At 42.5% G+C, this 25327-nt stretch overlaps 1 protein-coding gene across 1 annotated transcript in view; it reads right to left on the bottom strand.

Annotated features, from left to right (window-relative positions):
* Positions 1 to 3566: 3566 nt before the first annotated feature.
* uhrf2 (ubiquitin like with PHD and ring finger domains 2) overlaps positions 3567 to 25327 on the bottom strand; it is a 149956-nt gene continuing 128195 nt past the window's right edge. The window contains exons 12-16 of the mRNA XM_084324594.1: positions 24199 to 24336; positions 21067 to 21301; positions 19976 to 20124; positions 7841 to 7939; positions 3567 to 7281 (exon numbers count right to left, since the gene is read on the bottom strand). Coding sequence (XP_084180720.1) covers positions 7135 to 7281; positions 7841 to 7939; positions 19976 to 20124; positions 21067 to 21301; positions 24199 to 24336 — 768 coding nt within the window. The 3' untranslated portion in view covers positions 3567 to 7134. The remainder of the gene's footprint in view (positions 7282 to 7840; positions 7940 to 19975; positions 20125 to 21066; positions 21302 to 24198; positions 24337 to 25327) is intronic.

Below are 25327 nucleotides of genomic sequence, written 5' to 3'. Positions count from 1 at the left end.
GTGATGTTTCCAGTCAAGATGCTCTCTACAGCTCCGGAGTAGAAGAACTGGAGTATCTTCCCAGATACTCTGAACTTCCTTAACTGTCTCAGGTGGTAGAGGTGCTGCTTCGCCTTTTTTTGAATAGTGAATAGGTATGTATGTGTGTATAGTATAAAAATTACAGACAGAATGGGTAGCTAACCTCTTGATACAGGGAGTAACACTAGACAACATGTACATCTGTTTTCAACTGAGTTTGCAGTATTTTGTGGCTATAAAGGGTTTACCTTGGTATTGTTTAAAGGAACATGGAAATGTGCTTACCGTCTTTTCCAGAGTCAGACAAGAAGAAAGATACCAATTTCCTCTGTGCGTTCAGTAGAAAGCTATCCGGCTGCAAGCTAGCCTAGCTTAGCTCAAATTGATGGAAGTTGATACGGACCGGCTAGCCTAGCTGTTGGCCAAAAACACCTCTAAGCTAGGCTAATGGTTTAAAACAGAGTAAAAAAAGAAAATACAAATAATAATAATTATTATTATTATCATTATTATTATTATTAAGTAAGAGATACCCCCCTCCATCAAATCCTCCCCTCTTGAGCTTTGATTGCTTGATTGATTTTTGTGTGGGTACATGACAGTGAAACATGACCTCCCTCACAGCACATTAGTCTATTGTCTGGGTTGAATCTGCTCCAGCCTAAGCTACATACCGTTTCCTTAGTTACCAGGGGTCCAACAGAGCTCTTTTGTTTGAACAGGTACACTTGATGCATGTCTAAGTGGATGGAGCTCGGTCTGACACAATGCAGGCAAGAGTTTAAGTAATTAAAGATAAGCCGGCACCTCCCACTTGTGTAACAAAACAACCATTAACACTTTCCGTGCCACGGGTCCGGAACCCCGTTGCATGCCACCACCCACTTCAATGATAGAGCTCTCATATTTGCGAACGCATAAACTATATCTTAAATTATGGCTATGTGTATAATATGGCCATCGCTTATTAACACTTTGGATGCCCAACCCGAGTTTTCTCGGGTTTACCCCCTGCAGGTTGAATGCCCATAACGAGAATATTAGTTTTTTCTCGTTTTTATTTTTTTATTAGCGTAAATCAGTAAATCAGCCACCCCCGGTGCTCAGATGTGAAAAAAGCGCCCCCTATCGTCTCCCAGATGGTAATTCACCCTTTTGGATTGGATTCAATGAAAATGCATGGGGAAAAAAGACCCGGACTCCACATTTTACTTCTCACGCAAGCAACCGGGGCCGATCAGCTTCATGCTGGATCCTCAGAGCAGCGGGGATTATGTGTTTTACTTTATACGCAGTGGATCAATAAAAGGATAGATTTTTGGAATGGTCGATCAGGAATTGGAATAATCCATTTGGATACCATCTGATCTCAGGTAAGGAATCTATTTTACCAGTATTAGGATAATCAGACCTTTTTTCACGGAGATATAAGCTTTCCCCCTATATGTGATATGGCTGTTTTGACTGTGCGAGTGATCAGGAAATAAGAGAATCGATTTACAGCTTGCGGCACCAGCGTGCATATGTACACATATACTATCGATAATCTAGCGTTTATTTGAAAACGATTCATAAATAGGCCGAACAATGACAACGTTCTAGAATATTACAGTACATCAGCGTTTAGCAGGGATTTTTTTTCTTCTTGAAAACGAGGGCTTTTCAAAATGATATAAAACGGAAATGAACCGATAAAAAAACAATCCGCTTCGACAATGTTGACTGGAAATGGGTCATTGATAATGCGACGGGCAGATTAGACACATAGCCATAATTTAAAACATAGATTAGGCAATATTTTTTTTTTTATCCACTTTTTCTCCCATTTTCTATATTTTCTCCCATCCCAATTTCGTATCATCCAATTCAACCCTCCCCTGTCATGAACGCTGTTTCTTGCCTCCCACAAGCCGGCTGCAATGTGGACTAAGTCATACATAGCACAAGTCCCCTCCGGTACTTGAGGTAACAGCAGTCGCATCTTTTCACCTGCGCAGCTCGATCTCTCAGTGGCGAGGAGTAACGCGTGGGAGGCTCACGCTGCCCCCGACACTTCCTGATTCTACTGCGCAGGCGCACCAACCGACCTGTAGGAGACGCGGTCCACAACGCCCAATCCCCACCCTTCAGTTTCCCTCCCCGTAATACGGCCAATGTGTATTACTGCGGACGACCAGCTAAACTGAAAACAATGTGGAGAGCTGGATTCGAACACGCGAACCCAGCGTTTCCACATTGGTGGCGAGTGCCTTGCCCACTACACCACCTAGCCGCCCAGATTAGGCAATATTAACGTTAACATTGAAGTGGTGCTGGGCATTCAAGCACTAAATGTGCGCCCCCTGCTGGGCATTCAAAGTGTTAATGACTTGTTTGCAGTCAACATTGTCGAAACGGATTGTTTTTTAATCAGTTCATTTCCGTTTTATACCATTTTGAAAAACGCTCGTTTTATGAAAGTTCCAGAACATTTCAGAAGATTCTGTGATAATCGCCCTTTACTGGAATATACTGGAATACACAAAAACATTGTCATTTTTCGGCCTATTTATGAATAGTTTTCAAATAAACGCTAGATTATCGATAGTATATGTGTACTTATGCAGGCTATAGAAGCGGGCTGAAAAATCGATTATCCATTTCCTGATCAGCACACACACACGCACACATAGGGCCCACGTTGATAGCTCTGTGAAAAAAGCTCTGATTATCCCAAGACTGGTAAAAATAGATTCCTTACCTCAGATCAGATGTTCTCCAAAAAGATTATTCCAATTCCTGATCGCCATTCCAAATATCGATCGCGTTTATTGATCCAACGCTGGGTGGTTGAAACACCGATTCCACGCTGTTCTGATGGTCCACAATGAATCCGATCGGCTCGAGTTACATGCCTGAGAAGTAAAATGTGGAAGCAGGATTCCGCCCCCCCCCCATGCGTTTCATTCAATCCAATCCAAAGGGGTGCAGTACCACAGGGAGAAACGATAGGGGGCGGTATTTTCCCAATGGAGCTCAGAGAGAGTTTGCAGTGGTAACGGGAGGCTAGATTGATGAAATATGAATGGAAATTGCTAATAAAAAAAAAAAGAGATTAAAAACGAGATCTCTCGTCGGCTGGCACTCAAAGTGTTAAATGGCTACTTTCCTTACACCTTGATCAGTCTGAAACATGTCATTTTGTGCAGTGGCCACTAGGATAATCTTTGTCTACAGGAACAAAGATGTACACAGTAGCCCCCATTCCAGACATACGCTCTCACGTGAGAACTGAAAACTAATGATGACATAACAATGGCTACTAATGGCCAGTGAAAGCTATGGAGGTCAGGAATTCTAAGATACACACCTACGCGGTCGCCCCGGGTTTGCCTCCCGCTCCCGGTGACATTTGTCGCATGTCTTCCCCCCGCCTCTTCTCCCGTTCATCCTCTCCTCCTCCGTCATAATTTTTTAAATAAAATAAAAAACATACACCTGAAACGGCTCAAAATGCTTCAGTGACACCCACCCCAAGACAATGAGTAGGGAAGCCGTGTTGTTTTTCTCGAATCAAAATATTTAATAGGTACATATCAAGTATTATTATACCATGTATAAAATTTCAGATCACAATATGAAGCAGTGAAACTCCTCAGGCTGGCATATGCAGCAAAGGTTTTAAAAGTCGCCACATAGAAATAACTAATGATTGAAATAGAACAGAGGCAACTAAAATGATAGGAAGAAATGGCATACGTACATATATAGTATAAGCATTATAGAAAAATTAAAACTTGTGACTTGTCTTTTCAAACATTTTTCTTCAATAGAGTGCAATAAAAAACAAAGAACACAACACTGAAGCTGAAGCGAAGCGTCCACAAGACGTCTAAAACTGTTAGTACTGTAGATCACGGAGGAGGTACAAGACAAGGAGCCAGGGAAGGAGAAGAAAGAGAGAGAGAGAAGAGAGGGGAGCAAAGCTCACAGCAGAAAAAGGAAGGACGATTAGTCTGCCAGTCAATGCGGGAGGGGAAATAATTTTTCTGTTGTGTAGAAGCGCTTTGAAGCCAGAGTGGAAGTAATACACATCACAGTTAACTTTAGAGACCATAGTATCCTTTGCAGTCGCATGTCTATACCAGATTCAAAACAGAACAAAACTAAATCCTGAATTGTCAAACAGAAACGAGGACATCACCACAAACTAACAGATGGACAGCCAACAAAAGGGTTGGATTTGAAGTCAAGAAGTCACGAAGGTCCTCAGAGCTTGAATTTCAGGCTGGTGATGGAGTAGTTATGACAGTCCCAGTTCAACAGGTGAGGCCAGTCCCTGTTGAAGTTGTGTGTGTGTGAGTGTGTGTTTGTATGAATGATTGTATACATGATACACTTTGCTCTGTAGGTACAGTATGTGTGATGCATTTCTAAGGGGACCTCTTAGGACCATACCAGCGTTACTACATCAATGTTCTTAACGTCGGCCACATAAACCTCGATCATTTTTCCCCAAATTGCTTTATTTTTTAGATATTGCGTTTGTTTATGTTTTGTCCATATTCAATAAACATTACAGAATGTACCTGAAAATGTGTGCCAATATTAGCTAAAACTCACTGTATCATTAAACGCCCTGTTCAACCTAAAACCATACTGTACAATACTGTGTACAGTTGTTATTTTGTTCATAATGTTCTCATTTGCTGTGAGTGTTTTTGTATTTATTGGTTTAAAAATGCAATAAATAACGTTATTAACACTATGGTCGCCGATGACGAGTTTAGACGTCATTCCTAGCCATGCTCATTCTGCCGAAGACGCCGTAACTCGTCTTTGATATCAATATTTCAAAAATCTGTGATCGAAATCATATTTCCCCTCCGGAGCCCTGAGATACACTGCAAAGCTCCACTCAACTCTCTAGCGGTTCAAGAGCGCCATCTGGTGGCCGATCGGCAGATCGCCAACCGGAAATGACCCTTTGAACCGGAAGTGCTCATCCATATGTCGTCCGGGCACTCGCTATCGTTAGAGAGACTCCGTCTTGACACAGTGAACATCGATCGGTGCAAATAACTCGAAAAAACAACATGATTTGGACGTATATACTACGGTATTATACAACCTGGAAATGGATCGGGCATTTCTCCATCCCATAATAGAAACAATTCTGTTCCACGCTCATCTGCCAGCGGCGCGAGGAAGCCACGGTGAGTTTCAGCGTTATATTCTAACGTGTTCCATATAAACTGCTATGATGAACATATGACCCACATTAGACGAATGGTATAACGTTGCCCACGGAATTATAAACGCCCCCCCGCCCATCCGGTCATCATCAGATGATACGTAGTAACTTCTAGAACCACGTCCAGTTGAAATTTTGTATCTTGCGCCGATTGCTATCAAACTGTATTTCATCATCAATATAATGCATTTGGAGCTATAAATCAAGTTCTGCAGAAAACGATAAAAACATACTTATACTTTAGACCATATTTTAGTATGAATATGTGAATGAAAAAGTTTAACGTTGCTACACCCTGAACAATGGATATAGGACATTGAATGGGCCATAATAATGGCAATTTAGCAATAGAATTTAAAAAGTTATAGCCCTGCAAAGAAGGGGAACTTCTCCATAGACAAATAGAGCTGGCTAGGGATGGTAAATTATGAATTTAACCCATGGCGATCAAAGTGTTAAGAATAAATTAGCGTGAACTGTGCATAGCTGAATAGACTGTATTTTAACGTCGGTCATATGGTGGTACTTGGAGAGCAGGCTACATACAGGTGGTACTTGGTGTAAAAAGGTTGAGAACCACTGACGTATTGTATCGACTACGTAGAATGTGTACGTATTACAAATAGGTCCATATATTACATATTCATGACAGGCCCATTTGGTTTGCATGGAGAACCTGCTATTTTTTTGGTAGGTAACCTACTTTTCGGGTTCCGAACCAATTAATCTTTCTGTAAAAAAATGCTTTGACCGGTTCAAAAGGTGCACAAACTGGAACAGAACAGAACAGAAAAGGCGTATCAGACGTGTGTGACAGGAAGAGGAAGTTGAACTCTGCTGGACAGAAGGTGTATGAAGGAAAAATATAAATCATGTGTTGCGTGGTTTGGTAGTTATATATTTATATAAATGTGTTAAGCATAAAGTATGTAATTTAGGTGTTATCTTAGACTAGTCCTTTAATTACCATGTGAACCAGCTCACACATTCATGTTTTTTCTAGCTTAGAAATATAGCTAATCGGGCGGCTAGGTGGCGCAGTGGGCAAAGCGCTCGCCACCAACGCAGGAGATGCTGCGTTCGAGCCCAGCTCTCGGCAGCCGGCTTGTGGGAGGCATGGCCTAACAACGTTCAAGACAGGGGAGGGTAGAATTGGACAATACGAAATTGGGGAAGGAAGAAAAAATAGAAAAATGGGGAGAAAATAGATTAAAAAAAAAATATATATAGCTAATCTGGTTTTAGCTTGTTTTAATTTGCTTTTACTTGATACTATTAGCTACTGTGTTGTGTCTTAATGCTTTTTGTTTTTAATTGTGTGGAGCACCTTGTGATTTTGTATCTGTGAAAGGTGCTATACAAATAAACTTTACTTACTTATACACAAATATGGAAAAAAGAGCAAATACATTTTCACAAGCTTCCCAGTTCGCTCAGACCCCATCCAGAACTCCGACCACGGGACTCGGTAAGTAGAGGTGATTTGATATCAATGAGCAAATTTAAATGGAACCTGTATTGTATAATACAGTAATTTTAGATCAAATACATGACATAGTGACTTTCAAAATGGTGAATTACCTAGCAACCTTCTATACCTAGTACACCTAGGCTCGTAGAGTGTTTTTTGCACACCGTTTCAACATGAATGGCAGTGAATGATGTTTAAAGATTTTGGCTGAGACCTACTAAAGTATACACTGTATACACTTGTGTACACAAAATTTGTTGAAGATAGGGGCAATCTCTGCCAATGGCGATAAGTAAAAATTAAACTGGTATGGTCCTCTAAGAACTTGGAAGGGTGTGTGTTAACACAATGTGTATTTGTGTTTAAGTACTCTATTAATGTGTGTGCGTGAGTGCGTATGTGTGTGACCTCATCGTCCCTTGCTGTAGCCAGGGAAGAACTGGTCGAGCAGCACCTGGAGTGTCTTATTGAGGGTCATGACATAATCCTTGCCCAGGTCATGGCGACAGGCAGGGCAGGTGTAGACCTCAGCACGGAACGACCTCTGGAGACAAGTCTAGATGGAGAGGGAGAAACATGTTTACATCATTCAACATATTATGGATTACACCATAATATGCATTCAGTAGAAAGCTATCTGGCTGCATGTTAGCCTAGCTTAGCATAATGCATGGAAGCGGACATGTACGGGTAGCCTTCGGGAGAGGTGTTAGTTGGACAATGCATAGGCTACCCGTACATGTCCGCTTCCATTCATTGTGCTAAGCTAGGCTAACATGCAGCCAGATAGCTTTCTACTGAACGCACAGAGAGGAAACTGGTATCCATCTTCTTGTTTCTCTCTGGAGAAGACCGTAAGCTAAAGTTAATACAATTCTTTCCCTTGCAGCAGTATTTAAAAAGTAAAAGGAAATAGACTATTTTGAATGAGACAACACCATGACAAGACACCAATTGTCTTACAAGACAAAGACATAAAGAAATATGTCATATCACGTCATTTGTTCTGGAAAACAAAAAAACGTCAAAACTAAGAAAAATGGTGTTATATGATATTTAGTCTCAAGGCTCTACTGTTGCGTGGCAGTGTTTAATGCACAGCGATGTCACCCTACCTTACAGACGTTGTGAGAGCACACGGTGGTGATGGGCTGGTAGGCCAGCTCCTGGCAGCACACACACATGAATATCTCCTCCGCCATGCGCAGAAACTTCTACACATGCATAGAAACACACACACACACACACACACACACACACACACACACACACACACACACACACACACACACACACACACACACACACACACACACACACACACACACACACACACACACACACACACACACACACACACACACACACACACACACACACACACACACACACACACACACACACACACACACACGGAAGAAACAACATCAAGGCATTATTCATTGCAATAAAATCCACTTTAACCCTTATTTTATCATTTTAACTTCAACAAGAGGGGCGTTTTTTCTAAATGTACGTTCAGATTAGGGGTGTAACAGTACACAGAGGCCACGGTTCAGTACATACCTTGGTTTTGGGGTCACGGTTCGGTATTATTATCCACTGAGTAAATTAATTGCCTACCGCCCCCACGGTGTTGGTGTATGCTATTAAAGTTTCAGTTTCACTTCTAGAGTAGATTTAACTTCACGTGAAGCAGAGAAAGAAGACTCTAGAGAAAAGATGACATGTTACACAACAATGGCAGAGGATTTATCAATATTTTGGATTTAAACACCGCAGCAGCTCGACTGGAGAGGAGCTCAGATGATCAGTCCGGGAAAAGTATGTAGTGCATTAGTATTTTTTTTCCTCGGATCAGCTGTGACTGAAAGTTCACGGGAGAAAGTTGGTCTGGTTGTGTGTGTACGTGTGCGTGTTTTTCCATTGGTTAACATTATTGGGCTGAACATTTTCAGCCTATTGTAATGACCCTGCTGTGTTACAAACATATCATTCATTCATGGTTTTCTTTCAGGGACACCTGTAGTAAAGGGGAGGGGAGAAACAGCCCAGTGCATGGCTGTAAGGATGTTATCAGGTGCCCTGATCCAGAGTAATTTTGACTACACTGCCCCCTTCTGGTACAGTAGTGCACCCCAGGGAATAAAAAATAAATTTCAGACTGCCCAAAATAAAACAATTAGAGTAGTGATGAAGCTCCCTACCCGCACTCACCTGGATGTAGCTATACTTAACCAACTCAACTGGCTCCCAGTGGAAAAACGGGTGATTCAAGTTAAGTTGGGCCATACCCACAAAATAATGTTCAATAGGGTCCCCTCATACTTGTCAAATTATTTTATGTGCTTTAGGGACACCCACACATATGCAACCAGGGGCAGTTTAACAGACATTAAACTGTGCAAATTTAAGAGCTCAAACTGGGAAATACCTTCCAGTACTCAGCAGCTTGTGAGTGGAATAAACGGCCAGTGTCTATAAAAAATCGACTCAGATAGAAATTTTAAACAGGCTATGAAGAAATGGCTTACTCACTCAGTATAAAGATATGCAGGTGTGCTGTAGACTGTGTTTGTTTGTTTTATTGCATCTTTTAATTCATATTTATAATGCTTGAATTTTTTGCATGTCTTATTTGTGCATACTCGTCATCTTGTCCCCCCCCCCCCCCCATTTGAGGACCACAATGGAAATAAACCGTAAGGTTTTATTATGTTTTAAAGGTTTTATTGTGTTTTAAAGGTTTTAAATTATATGTGATGGCTGTACATGTTGTGTATCAGTATTGTATGTGATTTTAGATTGTCCAATAAATTCAATCAATCAATCAATCATGCCTTTACAAGCTTCAACGTTTTATTCATCATCTAAATTTGGCAATACAAGCTTAATATTCAACGTTAAAGATCAAAATAAGCCAGTGTGTGGCTGGGTGGCGCAGCGGACTAAGCGCTCGTCACCAACACGAGAGACACTGGTATCGAATCCGGCTGTCAGCGTTGCCTCCGGCTTGGCCGGCCGTCATACTGGCTCAATTGGCAGAGTCAGCGGGAGGGAAGCTGGTGGGTGGTAATCTGGTCGTTGTAAACAGCGACTCCTACAGGTCGGTCAGGGCGCCTGCACAGCAAGAAAGGGAGATGGTGAGGGTAGTGTAAGCCTCCCACACGTTACACCTCACCAATGAGAGTCCGCGCTGGCAGGTGAAAAGAAGTGGCTGGCTGAATCTGCATATATCGGAGGGGACATGTGATAGTATCTATCAACCCTCCCTAGACCGACCAGTGGGGGGCACATGCGAGCAACAACCAGGAAGGGGAGGGGGGAATTGGCATGACGACTAAATTGGGATGTGGGAAAAAAAAAAAACAGAAAAACAGGAGAAAAAGTGGATAAAAAAAAATAAGTAAGCCAGTGTAAAGTAAAGTAAAGATATTGAGCGTAAATTTGTAAAATGTGCAACCCTAGTTTCACCTGGTGTATGAGACGCATTTGTCGTATGGCTGGATGTACCGAACCGCGATGTCCGTACTGTGAAGTCGCCGGACGAATACACGTACCATTACACCCCTAGTTCAGATGCAACCCAAAATGAAAATTTAGAGGCAGTGTGAACGCATACAAAGTGAATGGAAGGACGCGAACGGAGACAAACAGACTTCACTCAGAGTTGAAAATGTTTCAACTTGAGCAAGAAATTTGCCAGGCGTGATGGAGCAAATATAAGTATATCTTAACAATGAATATGAAATAGTCTTCTATGAATGCTCTGTAGCCTATACATATTGAATGACACCTTCAGAAATGGTCCCATTTTTGTAAATGTCAACAATTCCACTGTTGAGACCAAAGACTAACATGTCTTCATGCCAGTTTTGCTAAATTAGTAACTGTCAAATTGAAGCGAAGTGAAACACCTTTTCTCTTTGGGTTTTATCTCAACGTACTGTGAGAACACTGCCTAACAAAAAGAAAGGCATTTGGAATGGAATGAAATGAAATTTTTATATACCGGTAGCACTTTTATCCAAAGCGCTTTACAATTTGTTACTCACATTTTACCCATTCACTCACACATTCACTCACACATTCACACACCGACGGAGGAGGCAACCATGCAAGGTGCCAACCTGCTCATTGGGAGCAATTAGGGCCGGGGTTAAGTGTCTTGCTCAAGGACTAAGGCGGCTACGTGGCGTAGTGGGCAAGGCGCTCGCCACGAAATCTGGAGACGCTGGGCTCGCCTGTTCGAGCCCAGCGCTCCACATTTGCTTTCAGTTTAGCTGGTTGTCCGTACTAATACACATTGGCCGTATTAGGGGGTGGGAAACTGATGGGTGGGGATCGGGCGTTGTGGACAGTGACTCCTACAGGTCGGTTGGTGCGCCTGCGCAGTAGAATCAGGAAGTGTCGGGGGCAGCGTGAGCCTCCCACGCGTTACTCCTCGCCACTGAGAGATCGAGCTGCGCAGGTGAAAAGATGCGACTGCTGTTACCTCAAGTACCGGAGGGGACTTGTGCTATGTATGACTTAGTCCACATTGCAGCCGGCTTGTGGGAGGCAAGAAACAGCGTTCGTGACAGGGGAGGGTTGAATTGGATGATACGAAATTGGGATGGGAGAAAATATAGAAAATGGGAGAAAAAGTGGATAAAAAAAATTAAAAAAGAAAGTGTCTTGCTCAAGGACACATCGACACGATGCCCGGGAGGAGCGGGAATCGAACCGGGAACCTCCGGATTGCCAGACAACTACTCTACCTCTCGAGCCACTGTCGCTTGATGTGTTGTTTTCAGGCGTAATATAAAGACAGGGCTGAGGTGAGATTAGTTATGTAGTCATCTTGGAGACTAGGGCTGGGCGATAAAACAATAACAATAATTATTGCGATATATTCTTCCTCGATATAAATATGAAACGTGGTCAAATATATATCTTTTTTGTAATTTTTCTTTTCATTATTAACACATTTGGGGCCATTGGGATTAGACGGGGCCCACTCTATACGGCCAGCATTTCATAACAACCTTTCATTGTGCGTGAGGCTGTTTGTAGAGCTAAATCTATACTTTATATTATTGCTATCTGTCCATTGTCATTGTCAATTGACACTATAAACCGTCCCTTCAATATGGCTTAAAGAAATTATTTTTTTCATCAATACGTTCCCATTTTATAGCCTCGTGAATATGAACGTTATAGCAGAATGGTCTGGTATAATTCCTGCAAAACGAGATACAGGCCGCTAAGCTAATAACGTTAAATCGAATGGCGTTTCGGCCCTACAGAAGCTAGAGCTAAAAATCAAAATGCATTTTATCTGTATCATGGTCCACCATGAATGCACGAAGGGGGACACACACACACACACACACACACGTCGTTTCTGATTATTGATTACCAATAACGGCATTAGCCTCATTAGCTGATCGGCTGGTTGGCTATCAAAGCAAGGCCCAGTCGGGCTCTAATTTACGTGAAAAAGCTCTTACCGTGGGCCGGTTGGATCCCCAAAAGGATTTCCCAGTTATCGATCGCCATCTGGTAGATCGATGTCCATTGGCTGATCCTATATTCCTTTACTGCATACTGAATTCAGCGTCCCAAAACGTATTCCATGCTACATGCTACAGGCATAGCTTCAGGCTAACAGGAAAATTCACTGGAGGATGAAAAAAAATTCATCCGTTCTGCCACAGGGAACACTGCATTATCGAGACAGCGCCCCTACCAGGATCTGGCCGGTAATGCACTTTTCCGAATTCCAAGAGTAGGGTAAATCTGCAGTGCCACTCGTGACATTGAGTAGGATATTAAAATGGAATAAAAGCCAAAACAACCTTGCCACATATATATACGTGGTTGGCCCTTTAAGCATGGCGCCGAAACACGTATATATGCGTGGTTGGCCGGGAGTGTGTTAATGCCAGTTATAAAAGTGTTATTGTTATACAGTTCGTGTTCATGTTCTACCTCAGATTTGTGGACAGACTTGTCTTTCTTGCCCGCAACTTAAAGTAATGGCTTGAGATTTCTTTTTCTCTTGTCCATTTATTTAGTTTGCTTTCTAATTTAAAATAGTTTGAAACCATCCGTACACAGTAGGCTATGTGTGCTAATCAGACTTGAGATTTAATTTATTTAATTAATTTTTCATTATTAATACCAGAATTGAGATTTTATTTATTTATTTATTTTCATTGTTAATGCCAGTTATACAAGTTTCATTGTTTGTTATATATAGTTCGTGTTCATGTTCTACCTCAGATTTGTGGTTGGCAAGTAGGCAAGTTTGGCAAAAATGGGGGGCCCTGATGTAAACAAGACGAACGTCTTTCTCTGGTCGGCATCCCCTTAACAATTGTGTGTATTGAGCTGTACTGTATTGTACCCATTCTGCAATCTGTTAATAAAATGTTCACTCAATCAATCAATCAATCAATCAATCAATCAATCAATCAATCAATCAATCAGGCCTAGTATCACGACGAGGTAAACAAACTCCAGGCAGCGAACGTTAACGCCGCCATCATAGTGGTGGGTGATTTCAATAGCGCCAATCTGAGAAAGGTATTACCTGACTTCTATCAGCATGTGACTTGTAACACCAGAGGCGGTAACATCCTAGATCACTGTTACACGCAATTCAAGGGTGGATACAAGGCTCATTCTGCTAGTGGCTTTGGTAAGTCAGATCACGCGTCCATTTTCCTTTCACCAAAGTACAAACAGAGAATCAAAAGCACTCCCGTAGTCTCGCGAGAGGTGCAGAAATGGGATTTGACGTCAGAGGAGACACTCCAGGCTGCGTTTGACTGCACAGACTGGAGCGTGTTCCGCGACACAGATAACATTCATGTCTACACGGAGACAGTGCTGGACTATGTTCGTACTTTGGTGGAAGAAACAATCCCCACTACCAAAATGAGAGTTTACCCAAATCAAAAACCCTGGGTAGACAAATCCGTCCGTGAAGCTCTGAGAGCGCGCACCAAAGCATACAACGACGGCCTAGTGGCAGGCAACATGAATGACCACAAGGTGGCGCGATACAACGTAAGGAGGACAGTGACAGAGGCCAAACGGCGCTACAAGGATAAAATTGAACTCCAGTTTGAACAGGCTGACTCTAGAGCTATGTGGCAGGGGCTCAAAACGATGACAGACTACAAAGGCGCCTCCCTCAAACTGAACAGTGACATCTCCTTAGCAAATGACCTCAATACCTTCTATGCGAGGTTTGATGCTGGTAATAACAACACCAGCCCACAAGCCACGGCAATGGGGGGGGGGGGGGGGGGGGGGGGGGGTCTGCTGCTGATGGAGACTCACTGTTCAGGGTAACAGAGCATGAGGTGAGGCGGACCTTTAAAAAAGTGAATATCAGGAAGGCAGCAGGTCCGGACGGCATCCCCGGCCGCGTCCTAAAAGTCTGTGCTGACCAACTGGCCCCGGTATTCACTGACATATTTAACCTGTCCTTAGAACAGGCTGTCATCCCCACCTGCCTGAAGAAGTCCACTATTATCCCTGTACCCAAAAAATCCAAGCCTGCTTGCCCCAACGACTACCGCCCTGTAGCTCTCACCTCCATAGCCATGAAGTGCTTTGAGAAGCTAGTAAAGGGCTACATCTGCTCCTCCCTCCCCATCAACATGGACCCCCTGCAATTTGCATACCGCCCCAACAGGTCCACGGAGGACGCCATAGCCCATGTGCTGCACACAGCAGCATCACACCTGGACAAGAGGCAGGGGAACTATGTGAGAATGCTATTCATCGACTACAGCTCGGCATTCAATACCATAGTCCCCTCCATACTCATAGCCAAGCTCAGGGACCTGGGCTTGAACTATGACCTCTGCCAGTGGGTCTTGGACTTCCTGACGGGCAGACCCCAGGTGGTGAGAGCAGGCAACTGCACCTCCTCATCCATCACCCTCAACATAGGGGCCCCCCAGGGCTGTGTTCTGAGTCCCCTCCTCTACTCCCTGTACACACACGACTGTGTGGCTCAGCGGAGTAGCAATACAATCATCAAATTTGCTGACGACACAGTGGTGGTGGGCCTGATCTCTGCCAACGACGAGAGGGCCTACCTGGAAGAGGTCAAGGTCCTGGCGGGATGGTGCCAGGAAAACAGCCTCTCCCTGAACGTCAGCAAAACAAAGGAGATGATTGTGGACTTCAGGAGGTCGGGGGTCAAGGACTACAGCCCCCTCAGCATCGATGGGGCACCGGTTGAGAGAGTCAACAGCTTTAAGTACCTCGGAGCCTACATATCCGAGGACTTGACATGGACCACACACATTGACAGTGTTGTGAAGAAGGCACGACAACGCCTCTACTTCCTCAGGCGCCTAAGGAAGTTCCAAGTCAGTCAGAAGATCCTTAAGAACTTCTACTCATGTACTATTCTCCACTTGCACAATCTGAATGTAGCCATTTCCGGCTGACTTCCGGTTGCCAATAGCACTTCCTGTCCCATCCAAATACATTGGTTTTAGCTACTTTTCTCCCCTTATTTAAACAACTTTGTCGTCACAGAGAGGCAATGAAACGTTTGTATTATTATAGTATAGAATGTATTTAATAAGCAAACGTTTGTCAGCAGGGTTTTTGGGCTGTATTTCATGTAAAAACGTTTACTGTTAGTTTCCTTGCTCAGCCAGCATTAGCTAACCGAAGCTAGTGGTTAAACAGGCCGGATTAGCTTTGAGCTAACTATCTTTCCCGACCCATGTATTCATTCCATTCTAAACATAACGTTAGTTTACAAAACATGACACGTCTATATAACGTTGAGGAACAAATTATATAGACGGGTAATGTTTTGAACAACTAACGCAGGGGTGGCCAACCAGTCAGAGACTAAGAGCCACAAAAAAATGACTGTGGTACCACAAAGAGCCACACCATATACCAGCGTTTCTCAACCTTTTTTTTCAGTCACGGCACCCTTCATGTGTTTATAGGTCTCACCCTCTGGCCTCTGAAGTTGCTAATGTCTTTTTTATTTGGGCCTCACAGGGTTAAAAGTACCCTGTGAGACCCACGGTTGGAAAATTACAAAATCACTTTTAGCCATTTAAAAAAATAATGTTTATTTAAAAAAATGTTAAAGGGGAACTATTTTACTATTTCTTTCACTATTTGGGCACTTTTACACAATTCCTGTGAGTCTATGGAACACCTAGGTTTTTTTTTTTTTTAAATGCATTGTTTTGTATTTCTAATCAAGTACTAAAAACCGCATTTTTCTACCTCAAGCCGTTTTGAGGCTGGGCTCCAACCACTGTGTGGCCTGGTGCCAACTGCCACATCAACTGCCACATTATTATGCAGCTGAGAAATCTCTGACATCACAGATATGCACATTTTCAGATGACTCAGTTCAGTGAGGGTGAATATTGTGAGAGGAGAATTGGAAGAATTCGCCAATATGAGAATTAGAGACATATATCCTATTAATATAAGTCCACATAGCTAAGAAACAATGGTAAACACTGAAAAAAGCCATTTATAAGATAGTTCCCCTTTAAGCACATGTATAGTCAATTGGTCCTGTTGTTCAGCCTCACAATGCTATTTGATAGTAAATGTGTTTATATGTCCCACCCTCTGGCCTCTGAAGTTGCTAATTTCTTTTTAATTTGGGCCTCACAGGGTTAACCTCTAAAGCCCGAGATATACAGTAAAAGTGTATATTTTCAGCATTATGTTTGTTTACCAATTATTTTAACTGTTATTAGTGAAATATAAGATTATAGAAATCTCAGGGCATTGAGTCGGAAACCGGCGCATATTGACAGGAGGAAGTGGCACAGCCAAAAGTGAGTGTAGTCTTTTGAAGGAAGAGACTCAGGGCTTTCAAATTTCGAAAAACTACCCTACCCAGCCCCTGTCAATCATCTGACTTCTGGATTTACTTTTTAATTTCTCTTATTTTTTGGGATTATCTCCCACAAACCTGAACGTTATTGCCATAAAACAGAACGCAGTTAGTTTCTCTACCTTTCTGTGAACGTCTTGCAAAAAACGGTGTTGCAATATGATGAAGAATGGTGGAGAAATTTACATTATAAAAAAGATGGCAGAATTCAGTACTGTATCTACAAAACCTTCTGTTTAATCATCTTCCCTTTATTCATTTGCTTAGATTTTTCAGGTCTGGTCAATTTTAGCATGGTGTTATTTACAGTCAAAGATATATATTTTTTTTAAATAGAATTGATATTCTCCTTTGGTTCATTACAATTTACTCAAGCCTAGTAACAGACACACTATTTCTGACACTGATCCATATATGTCCCTAGATTCAGATACCAAGAACATGCAAATGGACCATTTAAAAAAAAATATAAATGTTTATTCTACGTCCTTATGGAATGAGTGACATAAAAAAAAAAAAGTAAAAAAAAAATTTAAAAAAAATTTTTGTTTTAATTTTTTTTTATGGATGGAAGAGCCGCACATTGACGGGCAAAGAGCCGCATGCGGCTCGCGAGCCGCGGGTTGGCCACCCCTGAACTAACGTTACGTTTAGAATGGAATGCATCGGCAAAGATCCGTTAGCTCAAAGCTATTCCGGCCAGTTTATCAACTTCCTGTCATTTAGAAATATGATTTTATAGTGAAAATCATTACCAAAACGTCCGGAAAAACCTAACGGGAGCATTATAGACGGTCATACAAATGTACAAATGCTATAAGGTGGCAAGAAATGCACTATAAACAATACTTTATGCATCAGCAAAGATCCTTAGCTCAAAGCTATTAAGGCTAATGCTGGCTAACAAGAGGCTAGCGCAAGAAACGACGCCGCAAAGTATTGTTTATAGTGCATTTCTTGCCACCTTATAGCATTTGTACATTTGTATGACCGTCTATAATGCTCCCGTTAGGTTTTTCCGGACGTTTTGGTAATGATTTTCACTATAAAATCATATTTCTAAATGACAGGAAGTTGATAAACTGGCCGGAATAGCTTTGAGCTAACGGATCTTTGCCGATGCATTCCATTCTAAACGTAACGTTAGTTGTTCAAAACATTACCCGTCTATATAATTTGTTCCTCAACGTTATATAGACGGGTCATGTTTTGTAAACTAACGTTATGTTTAGAATGGAATGAATACATGGGTCGGGAAAGATAGTTAGCTCAAAGCTAATCCGGCCTGTTTAACCACTAGCTTCGGTTAGCTAATGCTGGCTGAGCAAGGAAACTAACAGTAAACGTTTTTACATGAAATACAGCCCAAAAACCCTGCTGACAAACGTTTGCTTATTAAATACATTCTATACTATAATAATACAAACGTTTCATTGCCTCTCTGTGACGACAAAGTTGTTTAAATAAGGGGAGAAAAGTAGCTAAAACCAATGTATTTGGATGGGACAGGAAGTGCTATTGGCAACCGGAAGTCAGCCGGAAATGGCTACATTCAGATTGTGCAAGTGGAGAATAGAGAGCATCTTGACTGGCAACATCACCTCCTGGTTTGGGAATAGCACTGCACAAGACCGAAGCAGACTACAAAGAGTGACACGTTCAGCCGAACGCACAATTGGAGGGGGGCTCCCCACCCTCCAGAACATTTACAACAAGCGTTGCAAGGGCAAGGCTAAGAGAATCATTAAAGACTCCAGTCACCCGAACAACTGCCTCTTTGAACTGCTGCGGTCAGGCAAGCGATACCGGAGTCTCAAGGCGAGCACAGAAAGACTCAGAAGAAGCTTCTATCCCCAGGCCATCAGGCTGCTAAACGAACAATGAACACTACACAACAACAACCATCAAACGCACATAGCACACACATCCACACGCACACACTCACTTTAAACAAACACACTGTAGCACCCACTCCACACACTTTATAGCACACACCCACTTTAAACAAACACACTGTAGCACCCACTCCCCACACTTTATATTTATTGATGAAGGATTGCACTACAACTCGTACACCTTACTGTAAATTGTACCTAAATTGTACCTCATCCCATTTCTGCTTTGCACTATATAGTACTGTATATTAGTACACTGCATAGTATTGTATATTATATGGTAACTCAGTTACGTCTATTCTGCATCGAACATTGTACATATGTCTATACTGAACACTGTGACCTCATTTTCTACTCCTAAATTACATGCTATACTATGTTATTTGATACTATCTTGTCTAGCACAGTCTCTGGAGCGTAACAGTAAGAAGCATTTTGTATGAAAGTATTCTGTACTTCTGTATGACAACTATTAAAGAAACTTGAAACTATGTCATGTTCTGAAAATAAAGAATATTCTGAACCACAATTAACCTTCTGGTTTCTTCAGCTTTCATTGAGCAGCAAAAATAGCCTTTAAACTTGACAGAAATAATTATTTCATGTATATTGAGATAATTATCGATATCGAGTGATATGGAAAATGTTATCGTGATAAAAAATTTGGCCATATCGCCCAGCCCTATAGGAGACCCATTCCTTTTTACTCCAAACGTCTGGTTATACTGCACTTTGAAAATGGTAATCATAGTATTCTCACAACATATCATACATTTCCTTCTAATATGAAGCAATGCCATAAATACAGCTCATTGGCCACAATTATCATTCAATAATAATCACCCACTACTTGGTTACAATCACTTGTTGTTGCCTACCAAGATGCATTTGATAGTGGAATGGAATGGGATTCACTAAAAATCAGGCATCTCATGTATCTCATCTCATACACTGCATCCAATGGGCGGTTAAGTTGGGGGATGAGGTCCAATGAGGTTAAGGTAGGGGTGGGTTTATAAATGTGATGCCTGGATTTTAGATATTCCTGTAATGGAATACCATCAACAGGAGGGATTTCCTTGCTTTTCCAGTGAACTCCCTGCCCTCTTAGCTATTTTGCGTTTTTGTAGCATGGTTTGTATAATTCATAGAATACAAAATCTAGCAATGCTATTCCAATAACAACATTAAATGGATTTACATTAACAGTTTTCCTACATCCCTGGGCAGCTAGCTTGCTAGCTAGCTCCTTGGTGCTATTGTGATTTAGTTTCTTCCATCTCGCTCATTGCTGATAGGAATTCCTTATATGGAATGCTGCACAAAGTGGAAATCAATCTCCCTAATACCATTTTCAAAGCGCAATTCCACCAGATGTTGGAAATACACGGAATGCTAAAAAAACAGATGGGTCTCTCGTCTCTGAGGTCAGGTACATGATGGAGGTGCGTTGGATTGCGTACCGGGCCCTCCCCCAGGTGTCCCATGGCCTCATCCCAGAGCTTCTTGTTGGCTCCATCCTCCTGGATCAGCTGCTTCTGCTGCTCCGTCAGCTGGAAAGTGCTCTCCACCTTCACCCGCTTGGAGGGAGGCTCCGTCGCTGGGGATGCTTCTGGTAAGAGAGCACACACACATTCACCCAAATTATGTATCTGTGTACATTGTATATGGTTAGAAAATATTGCACAGTACTCCTACATGGTAATGACTAATGAATGACTGATGTCAGGTGGCCACTGGCCAGTGGTTCTTTTTATTATTATTTCTTCAATGAGCCCCTTTCACAGCAAATGAAAAGGAAATAGTTGTAGATGGGTAAAAAAATTAAATACACGTAAACCCGGTTTGGCCTGGGTGGCTGCGGTTTTCACTCCATTTTAAAAACAGAATAGGCCATGGCACATGTCAGTCAGAGACTTGTGAATATCTTTGTGTTGCTTGTGCCTCTCCACATATTTGAGCAGACATCAGAAGGAACAAATCATAAACAACACAGAAACATGTGCAAGCATGGCCAACCATTGCATACAACTCATAACAGAATTGTTGAATGTCTTTCAGGTACACTAAAGTGCTGACATTAGTGAACTGGTGTTGTCCTTTCTGGCAAGGACTGTATGGATATGCAAGGACATGGCTGCCCCTATGACGTCATGTCATCAGTCCTTCAATCTACCCCACAATGCAAGGTGTCCAACACATCCTCCTTTGCTGTTAGCTAACATTAGCTACCTAAAATCACCATTTCCTGCATCACATTAGATACCAAATTCTGCAGCTGTCGCTAACTACTGTCAATCAAAGACCATGTAAAGATCGACAGAAACGGCATTTACGCAAGTTTGACGTATTTCCGAATGCAACAGACCAGACGGGAGGGGTGTGAGATTGACTTGATTTACATCTATTGTGGGGTAGATTGGGGTTGATGACATCATGGAGGCAAGCTTTGCATGGGCTCCTTGGTAAACTCAGTAAGCTCACTGCCTCGCCTGTACTTATTGTCACATCAGGGCCAATATCCTTGACTCTTGTTTAGAATCTTTACACCCACCACTCTCCCTGGGCATCTTCTGCCCTCCATTACTCTGGGGTTCATCCTCCTCCATCAGCTGCTCCTCCTCGTCCTCATCCTCGTCCTCTTCTTCCTTGACCTTGGGGTGTATCCGCGGCCGGCCTCTCACTCCGCGGCGCTTGCCCCTGCCCCTGCCCCTGGTGGAGCCCGTGCTCTTGATGTTGGCCTCCCTCTTGGTTTTATTGGCCATGGCCTCTAGGTAGCCTGGTGGGTACTGCAGGGAGGGGACAGAGTGGTTATATTACCCATGGCCTCTAGGTAGCCTGGTGGGTACTGCAGGGAGGGGCAGAGTGGTTATATTAGCCATGGCCTCTAGGTAGCCTGGTACTGCAGGGAGGGGCAGAGTGGTTATATTACCCATGGCCTCTAGGCAGCCTGGTACTGCAGGGAGGGGCAGAGTGGTTATATTACCCATGGCCTCTAGGCAGCCTGGTACTGCAGGGAGGGGCAGAGTGGTTATATTAGCCATGGCCTCTAGGTAGCCTGGTACTGCCAGGTAGATGTCGCTGCCTCCTAGCGCTGAATGTTTGACAAATATAATAATTGTGACAATGATTTTTGACTTTTTAGTAGGGTTGAGAAGTCTACCTGCCTCCAAGCAACACATAGGGAAGAAGTGAAGAAGATACAACAGCACTGTTTCATCCTTTTAGAGTGAGAGAGTCCACACTTTTGACATTGGATATTCTAGCCGTACCGAATAGCCTTGAGCGCAGTTTGGGTAGATTACATATCCATACTCTTGACAAAATCAAAGTAATGTATATTGTATATACATTAGGGGTGTAACGGTACACAAAAACCACGGTACGGTACGTACCTCGGTTTTGAAGTCAAGGTTCGGTACGGGTTTTCGGTACAGTGGGGGAAAGTTTGGCTTTCCATGTTCCACTCATGGGTGATGTAGTGTGCAGTAACTAATTGTACTTGTAGGGCTGTCAAACGAATATTCTATATTGAAATTAATAATCAACTTTTTAAAATAATAATAATTATATTAGATTGTGAAAAAAACAGCCCCCCCGGTGGGCGGTCGTTAGTGGTTAACATACCGTATTCGTTCGGTACACTACATAGCCGTTCGGTATGGTACGGTACACACTGAAACGGTTCGGTTCGGTACGGATACGTGTACCTTTACACCCCTAATATACATAATATAATATAATATAATGTATAAAATGTATAATAAAGTTATTATTATTAAGAAATTAAGAACTGCACAAATTATGTTCAAAGCAAGAAATAATGTACTGCCAGGTAATATAAAAAAAATATTTAGGGATCGAGAGGGAAAATATGATTTAAGAAGGAATTATAATTTAAAACAACCCTATGTCCGCACTACTCTTAAAGGTTTATGTATTTCAGTTTGTGGTGTAATCCTGTGGAATGGCTTAGATGAAGAAACAAAAATTAGCAAGAACATTGTACAGTTAAAAAATAGAGGAAAACTCTCATTGATGAGTACAAAAACGAGGAGCTCTAAAATAGTTATTTTATATATTTCTATTTGGGTTATTTTATTTATTTTATAAATGTTTTATGTTTATTTTGTTTGTTATTTTAGATAGATAGAAAACTTTGCCATTTCAACACATGGTTGATTGGGATTTGTCTTGGTGCCAGCACATACAGTACATACATTATAAAAACATACAATATAAAAACACAAGAATACATGCAATACAATCCCCACAATAAAAGTTTTACACAAACAATTAAAAAAGAAATGCTACAGTACCTAAAATAAATAGCTCAGTGTTCCAGTTTTTAAAGTGCATATTGCCTTAAAGTGCCTGTCGGCTGGTGCTAGCCCTAGTGGTGCAAAGTGCCTGTACATTTGTACTTGAGTTCAGGTGACGGACAGCCTCGGGATATGTACTGTTTTTAAAACGGGATGTCCTGCACCTGAGACTTTGGAGTCTTCTGCCAGAGGGAAGGGGGTTAAAGAGGTCGTAAGCAGGGTGAGAAGGGTCCCTGATCACCTTCTCCCCTTTCCGCCTGATTTGTGTGGCATAAATGGAGGCCACAGAGGGGAGATCACAGCCGATGATTTTTGACGCTGTGCGTACAGTTCTTTCTAGATGTCCCCTATCATGGACGGTGGTGTTTCCGTACCACACAGTCATTGAGAAGGTAAGGACACTCTCCACAGTGGCTCTGTAAAAACTGAGCATCGCCTCCCTGGACACACCAAACTTTTTAAGCTGGCGCAGGGAGTGGAGCCTCTGGTGGGCTTTGCTAATTATGAGGCTGGTGTTAACTTCCCATTTTAAATTATCACATATGGTGATGCAGAGGAATTTAAAACTGTCTACCCTCTCCACCTGCTGGCCGTTTATGTACAGAATAGGGTGGACTGCCTCCCCACGCCGGAAGTCAACTATCATTTCCTTTGTCTTAGAGATTTTTAAAAGCAGGTCGTTCTCCTTGCACCATACAGCGAAGCTATCAACTTCAGCTCTATAGGCCGATTCATCCCCGTTCTTAATTAATCCCACTACTGTTGTGTCATCCGCATATTTAAAAAATCTGACAGAATCAGAGTGGGAGGCACAGTCATTAGTGTATAGACAGTAGAGCAGAGGAGAGAGGACACAGCCCTGGGGGGCCCCGGTGTTCAAGGTCCTGGATCTAGAGAATAAATGACCTATTCTAACCACTTGTTTTCTGTCTGAGAGAACATTTTAGGTTTATAAGAGATTTGTTTATGTATGATATTGTGAGAAAGGGGCAGGACTAGATAAGCATTTGCTTCCTTCTGCTCCTTCTCAAACTAATTTGTCATTTAATGAAGAATGTAAGATTTCATTTTAAATTTGTTCCTTTAGTTTATAATTTTTAATTTTTTTTTTAGCGTTTATCGCTTTTTACTACTGGGCAGTCCAGTAGAGAGAGAGAGAGAGAGAGGAAGAACGGGAGACAGAGTGGGGGGGAAGACATTCGGCAAATGACGCCAGGTCCGGGAATCGAACCCGGGTCGGCCCTGCCGCGACGCAGCGCATTACATGGTTCGCCACTTGGGCGCCCTAGTTTATAATTTTTATTGTGTTTTTATATGGTTGATTGTTTATCAGGGTTAAGGTTAGGGTTACTGTGCTGTCTAACCTGTACAACCAGGCCGAGCTTCTGGATCCTCTCCAGTCCCTCAGGGGTCCAGGGGGCTGGCTCCAGGTCATCTCGTCTCAATAGGTACCTCCACACCAGGAAACCACACTTCCCAATCTCCGGCCAGTATTTCACCACCTGAGCCAGTGCACACACACAGGATGGGTGTGTTACATGCACATTAATAACCCAGATACTAGCTAATATCCTGGTCAAGGTCTTAAGTCATGTTAAAGTGAATCTTCATATCCTGATCACTAATATCCCTGTATACATGAGCAAACAGAGGGGAAAATTCACAAAGGGATTGTGCTGCTTTTTCTGACGCTATGCCTGTGCAAATAGCCCCAAAACAAACCTTGTTATTTACAAAGCACTCGCAAAGGGTGAAATACCGTGCTAACGGCGTTGCCATCATCATTGCGTCTCTGTGCGTCCGTGCTATTTCCCGGTATTTAAATTAGGTAATATGGTCAGAAAATGTGCCCCTTTCTATAAAAAAAAACACTCCAATTCAGAAAGATCGGCGTTAATTGCCACACGCAGTTAAAGTGACGTTATTTACGTGAAAGAATAGCACTTGTTTTTCAATGTGTACATAATGTAAATATCTGTAGATGACAGCATCTACTCTGGCAGATCTATAGATCTTAAAAGCCAGTGTGTGTTTCCACGTTAGACGGGGGACAGAGCCACAGAGCAGGGTGTGTGGGTGCCAAGGTTGTCGGCCGAGGTCTTAACATCAACAGAGGAGATAGCAGGCCGCTGGTAGGGAAGTTTTGGTCAGAGAGAGAGAGAGACGTTGCTATGGGGAGATAGAGAAAGGACGTTAGTGGGTCAGAGGTGACAGGAGACGTAGAGCCGTTGCTATGGCTCACAGCCGTTGCTAGGGAAATACACTTCATAGATGGGAGCTCTTCCGGTTTGGAGTCAGACTAGGAAACGAAGCGTAAACACGTTGACAGAGAGACACCAGTGAGCTGGAGCGGTGGGGGTCGGGGAGGCTCCTCCACCCTCCTAGGCCATGAGGGAGCTAGCTTCGGCTAACAGGGAAGGCTTTTGGCTAACCACTAGGCCTCAACCACCGTCGGACTAATAGCAGGAGAGACGGTAGAATTAAGGAATTCAA

The sequence above is a fragment of the Notolepis coatsorum genome (genome assembly GCF_963971535.1).
Source record: "Notolepis coatsorum genome assembly, chromosome: 11".
NCBI lineage: Eukaryota > Metazoa > Chordata > Actinopteri > Aulopiformes > Paralepididae > Notolepis > Notolepis coatsorum.
This window is presented reverse-complemented; position numbering and strand designations above follow the sequence as displayed.